The 5,090-nt window shown below is 57.7% G+C and overlaps 1 protein-coding gene across 1 annotated transcript in view; it reads right to left on the bottom strand.

Moving 5' to 3' along the window:
- Positions 1 to 1,324: 1,324 nt before the first annotated feature.
- Positions 1,325 to 5,090, bottom strand: part of TRPM2 (transient receptor potential cation channel, subfamily M, member 2) — a 16,512-nt gene continuing 12,746 nt past the window's right edge. Inside the window, 9 exon segments of the mRNA XM_010011437.1 lie at positions 1,325 to 1,450; positions 1,705 to 1,821; positions 2,191 to 2,292; positions 2,848 to 2,953; positions 3,139 to 3,225; positions 3,539 to 3,640; positions 3,732 to 3,808; positions 4,305 to 4,456; positions 4,618 to 4,705. Coding sequence (XP_010009739.1) covers positions 1,325 to 1,450; positions 1,705 to 1,821; positions 2,191 to 2,292; positions 2,848 to 2,953; positions 3,139 to 3,225; positions 3,539 to 3,640; positions 3,732 to 3,808; positions 4,305 to 4,456; positions 4,618 to 4,705 — 957 coding nt within the window.

Below are 5,090 nucleotides of genomic sequence, written 5' to 3'. Positions count from 1 at the left end.
CACTCAAATGGAGCGCATGTTGGAAGTGTGCTCCAAATGTGGCCTCCAAGAATGGCCCCTGGTTAAACACCATAACAGACCACTAGCCTTTAGTTGTTTAATACGTTTTATTGAGCTGGGTTGACTAAATTGCCAGTCTGACACCCACCCTCCCTTGCCAACACCCAGTGCATCACTGGTGAAAATGCAGTTGTGATGTGGTGGCCACCAGTGTGGGAAGCACAGCCCTGGCTGGCCAATGTCTGATCCATCTGGAGAGGGTGGGGGAACTGCAGTCCCACCCTGAGCAGTCCCAGGTATAATATGGCACCATGGGGCTGTTATGGACTATCAAGAGATGTCTCCACTGTGCCTTGTTCTCCCCATGGCAGGCACAGAAAAGGTGTATGAAGGACCCCTTAAGAGCAGGGATGTCTAGGATGAGCAAAATTATGTCCTCTCTCCTGTTCTTACCTGCCCAAGGGACCACAGAGCATGAAGCACCTGGGTCCCAGCAAGCTGTCCCTTTCCATCCATGTGCACGAGGGGATGGGGGTAGGCAGGCGACATTTAGCTGGTTCCTTGGCTCAGCCAGCAGGAAGGAGTTCAGCTACAACATGGTGCTCAGCATACACATGCAGGATCACATAACAGTATGGGACATGGGGACTGGACCTGTATGGAGCTATGAAACCATGGGTATATAAGCCAAGAGCAGCTCACACCTTCAGAAGTACTGGATCACAGCTCAGGACCATGTTGTTGGGTCTGAGGCAACCAGAGATAAGGGGACAGCTGCTACAGGAGTGACTTGCATGACAGCTGGGGCTTTTAGGTGTAAAAGACCCCAATCCTTCTGCAGAGCAATCCTCCAGGAGCTGTAGTGGTGGGGCTTCCAGGGCTCAGAGCAGTAGCAGGGGAACAGAGGTGCCCCGTGGATGTCCTGGGTGGAGGGGTAGTTGGGGCTGACAAGTCCCCAGTGCCCACACTGAAGCAAAGAGCATGTGGGAACTGAGAGAAGGAACACCTTGCAGGAACAGCCCTGTGGCTCTGCTTGGCCCAAGCCCTGTGCTAGTGCTGTGATTGATGTGGAAGCACCAAGACACAGGCTGGGGCTGAGCTTGGTGGCTCAGGTGACTGGGATGCTGTGTAGGCACTGCCCAGGCAGCCCCAGTCCCCAGCTGGTGGGAAGGGGACAGTTTTTGTCCCAGAGACCTGCAATGTACATTCACGGAGGTAACCAGAGCACCTGGTCTCCAGTCTCACATGTGAGCTGGGGTATTGCTGCAGGTCCCGACCAAAACCTGGTCTGGGGCAGCAGGATACTTGGCCTGTGCCTGAGGACTCAATAGTAGGCATCGAGGAGGGTTGAGACCTTGTGCAGGAGCTTCTTGTGGTTGGCGTGCAGGGGGATCCTCTTGTCCAGCACCTGCCAGCGGATGCACAGCTCCGGATCGCAGCCCTGAAGGAACTGGAAGAGGACCAGAGACATCACGTATGTGCTGCCAGTGAGGAGACATGCCAGCCATGCTCAACAGCACCTCCAGTCCCCAGCATCCTGCTCTTTCTTTCTGAGGCCACCTTTGCAGTGCCACACTATATTCATCCCCATGTATTTCCTCCACTGCTGGAGAACCCCAGTCCTGATGAGGGCGAGACCTGGGTCTGGAGATGTGGCTCCCCAGAGTGCCAGGTCAGGGAGCTGCAGAGGAGACAGGCCCGTACCGAATTCAGCCGCTTCATCTCCACATCGTTCTGGCTGGTGAAGTGCACGCTGACAGCGACCGTCTCAACCCAGGCGTTATCCGTGTTGCGGGGGTCGTCAAGGTACCCCTTGTGTACCTGTGCACAGTGAAGGAGTGCAACATTGAGCCCTTACCACACCTCTGAGTGCACCAAGAGGCCCTGATGGGGGGGGGTGGGGGGAATCATCCCACAGCTCCTCCACTCTGCTGGAAACCAGGACCCTGTTACCACTGCAGCTGGAGCTGTGGAGAGCAATCACAGCAGGCACAGACACTGCTGTGTGCAGCCCATCCCTGGGATCCCTGAGCTGCCTCCCTGCATGGTGGGAGCCTGTTTCAGTGTGTCTCCACCTCCCTGAGGCATCCCTCCCCAGTGGGAACAGTAGCCAAGGGTTATGCACCCTGCCCCTGTACCCTGGGGACACCCGTGTGCCCCTGTACCACTGGGACACCCGCATGCACCCACCTCAGTGCCTTGTTTCAGCAAGTTCTGGAACTGGGGCCAGAACTCCCTGCGCAGGATCCACTTCAGCTTTAGTGGCAGCGTCTCTCCCGGCTCCAGTGATCCCTGTGCCAAAGCAGATGTCAGATGTGGGACCTTCCATTAGCCCAGCCTCTCTCACTGCCAACAACTTGGCCACCAGGCAGTTGCCACCACTGCAGAAGATGCCACAAGCTCTGGTGGAGGGAGCAAGCAGCAGTGGTTTCTCTTTCCTTCCCTTTTCCCATCCCTCCCTCTCCCACCAGAAGTCCTCAGCTGTGCCCAGGAAAATATCTGAGTTTGGCTGGTTCAGCCCCTGGGCCTCTCTGTTGAAGGACACTATGCCAGTGGCTTCACATGGTCACATGAATGACATGTGAGAACTGAAGCCATGGAGGAGAAGAAGGAGGGAGAAGCAGGAGACAGTGGGTCAGGGTGGGGGTCTGCAACAGGACCACTGCTCACCCTGCACTGCTGGCAGCACAGCCCTGCATGCAGATGCTCTGTGGGAAGGGCAGAGGTACCTCTTTGGACAACTCTGTGACTCCTGCCTGTGCTCCTCTCTTTTCTGCAGAACATCCAGCTCTCAGCTGGTCCCATCTCCCCAGACCCTTCTACACCAGCTGCTTTCCACGGTCTTACCCCAGGCAGAGCCCAGACATCCGACAGTGGGTACTGGGCTACAAGGACTTCCAGCATCTTCTTCAGGCTCTTCCTTATAATGGACCCATCCAAATTCCTCCTCCATCTGTGAGAGATGCCCCTGTTATGTTGCAGCTGGACTCAGCTCCCCCCTGCCCAGCAGTGGTTGAATGGGCAGGGGTGGGTTTTGCCAGGTCCCAGTCTCTTCCAGATGGCTTTGTGCCCCCTTTTCCATGCCACTTCCCCAGCTCTGTCCTGGAGCAGGGCATCTCTCTGTTCCCACATACTCACCGAGTCACAATAGGGTGCAGGGCATGGTTGGGACCAAAGCAGTGCAGCCTCCCTCGGCCTCGCAGGCCCGTCCTGCCCATGGGGTTCCTGGCAGGGAGAGAGTGAGTGGGTTCCAGTGGTGCCAGGGACCCCCTGCACATCCCTGTACCGCTTCCCAAATTTCCCACCAGTTCACTGCACCTCCTCTGGACACTGGCATTCTTCTGGGGGGAGGGGGAGAACAGTCCTGAGGATAATGCATGCCATTATCCCTACCCCACCACCGGTTGTAGGGAAGTGGGAAGAGGATGATGGACACATCCAGGCCCCACTGAATTCTCCATCTCCCTGGTGCTTTGCCTACAATCTGGCACCCCATCTCCCACTAAAGCCCACCTGCCCCCATGGTGGATGCACTCACAGAGGCAGCCCATCCTGCACAGTGTAGAGGCCATGGAAGCTCTGTCGGTCAATCAGCCCATCCATGGTGTTGTAGTTGATCTTCAGGAGAGACTCCAAGGAGCTGGGGAGCAGGAGGCAGCCCGGCAGGGAGGGCTGGCTGTGCCACCCAGGGGAAAGGGCAGAGGAGTGGGGAGCTACAGGGGGACACTCACAGGCTGAACGGGTCCTGCACAGCCATGTCCTTGTGCTCAGCAGAGTAAGTGGGAGGGTCGTAGAGCACAAAGTCCACCTGCAGAGCACATGGTCATATCAGGCCCCCCTTGTGTCTCTGCTCCAGCAGCAGGCAGGGGCTGGACCCCTGGGGACACTTTCTGCCCAGCTTGTGACATCACTTCCCGAGGCATGTAGGGCTCCAGGCCCTGCTCGGGGGCTGAGCTCAGGGTCTTGGCTGGAGGGTTGGTGCCTCTCACTCATATCCCTGTGGAAGCCTGTGACACATCCTGTCCCTGACTCAGGAGGTGCAGAGGCAGACGGTTGTACCAACCAAACATCCCCAGGTATCCCTAGCACTGCAGATCCCAGCAGGAGCAGCGCCTGTTCACCTCTCCTTGTCCCTCTCAGTCACAGAGCAGCTGCTCCAGGAAGCCACTCGTCCCAGGGCTGGAAAGAACAGGAGCTCCCAAGCGTGACATGGGTGTGACAAGGGGTCTGTTCTTCCCACCACCGTGGGGATCTGCCCCAGGGTCCCCTCTACCAGCCCTGCTGCCCAGGGCCGCAGCTCCTACCTGCCAGGGCACCTTCTCATCTGGCACAGGGAAGCGGCAGGTGTGAGACCCTGGGTACAGGAGGTTTCGGGCAAGCACGTGGTACGGGGACTGGCTCTCCTCTGGTTTCCCCTCCAGGTCAACCTCCTTCGTGTCCAAGGCTTTGCCCAAGCCTGTGGGGCAGACACAGACAGTGAGGGCCTGCAAAGCAGGGTGTTGAGCCTGGTGCTGGGGACTGTGGCTCTGCTGAGGGGGCTGGCTGGACTTTGCATCGGGATGCTGCTGTCCCGTGAGCAACCTTGGTGCTGCTGGGATGGATGCGGGCTCCACTTACCCGCAGGTGGCACATCCTCGCCTGCACTGAATCCGTTGTCCTTCAGTGCCTGCATTATCCACCTGAGGGCCTGGGCGCTCTGATGCACCTGCGTGTGACAGGAGAAGGTCAGCCCTCCCACCAGACCCTCACTGACCACCAGGCTCCCTGCTCGGGTGGGGTGTGGAACAGCTCCACAGAGAGGGGACAGAGAGTGCCCCATGTCCAGAAGGTCTGGAGGGTCCTCTCTGGGTAAAGGGGAAGAGCTGGGTCAGATCTAACTGCTTGGGTGACCATGGGAGCAGAGGCTCATCCCACCACTTTGCACTTTCATTCAGTTCATTTTGGAGTCAAACACTTTTCCCATAACCTTTTCCTCTCAGATGCTATTGTTTTCATAGAATCATAGAGCGGTTTGGGTTGGAAGGGACCTTAAAGCTCATCCAGTTCCAACCCCCTGCCACGGGCAGGGACCCCTTTCACTAGCACCGGTT

The sequence above is a fragment of the Nestor notabilis genome, unplaced genomic scaffold (assembly GCF_000696875.1).
Source record: "Nestor notabilis isolate BGI_N333 unplaced genomic scaffold, ASM69687v1 scaffold33733, whole genome shotgun sequence".
In the NCBI taxonomy this organism is placed as follows: domain Eukaryota; kingdom Metazoa; phylum Chordata; class Aves; order Psittaciformes; family Psittacidae; genus Nestor; species Nestor notabilis.
This window is presented reverse-complemented; position numbering and strand designations above follow the sequence as displayed.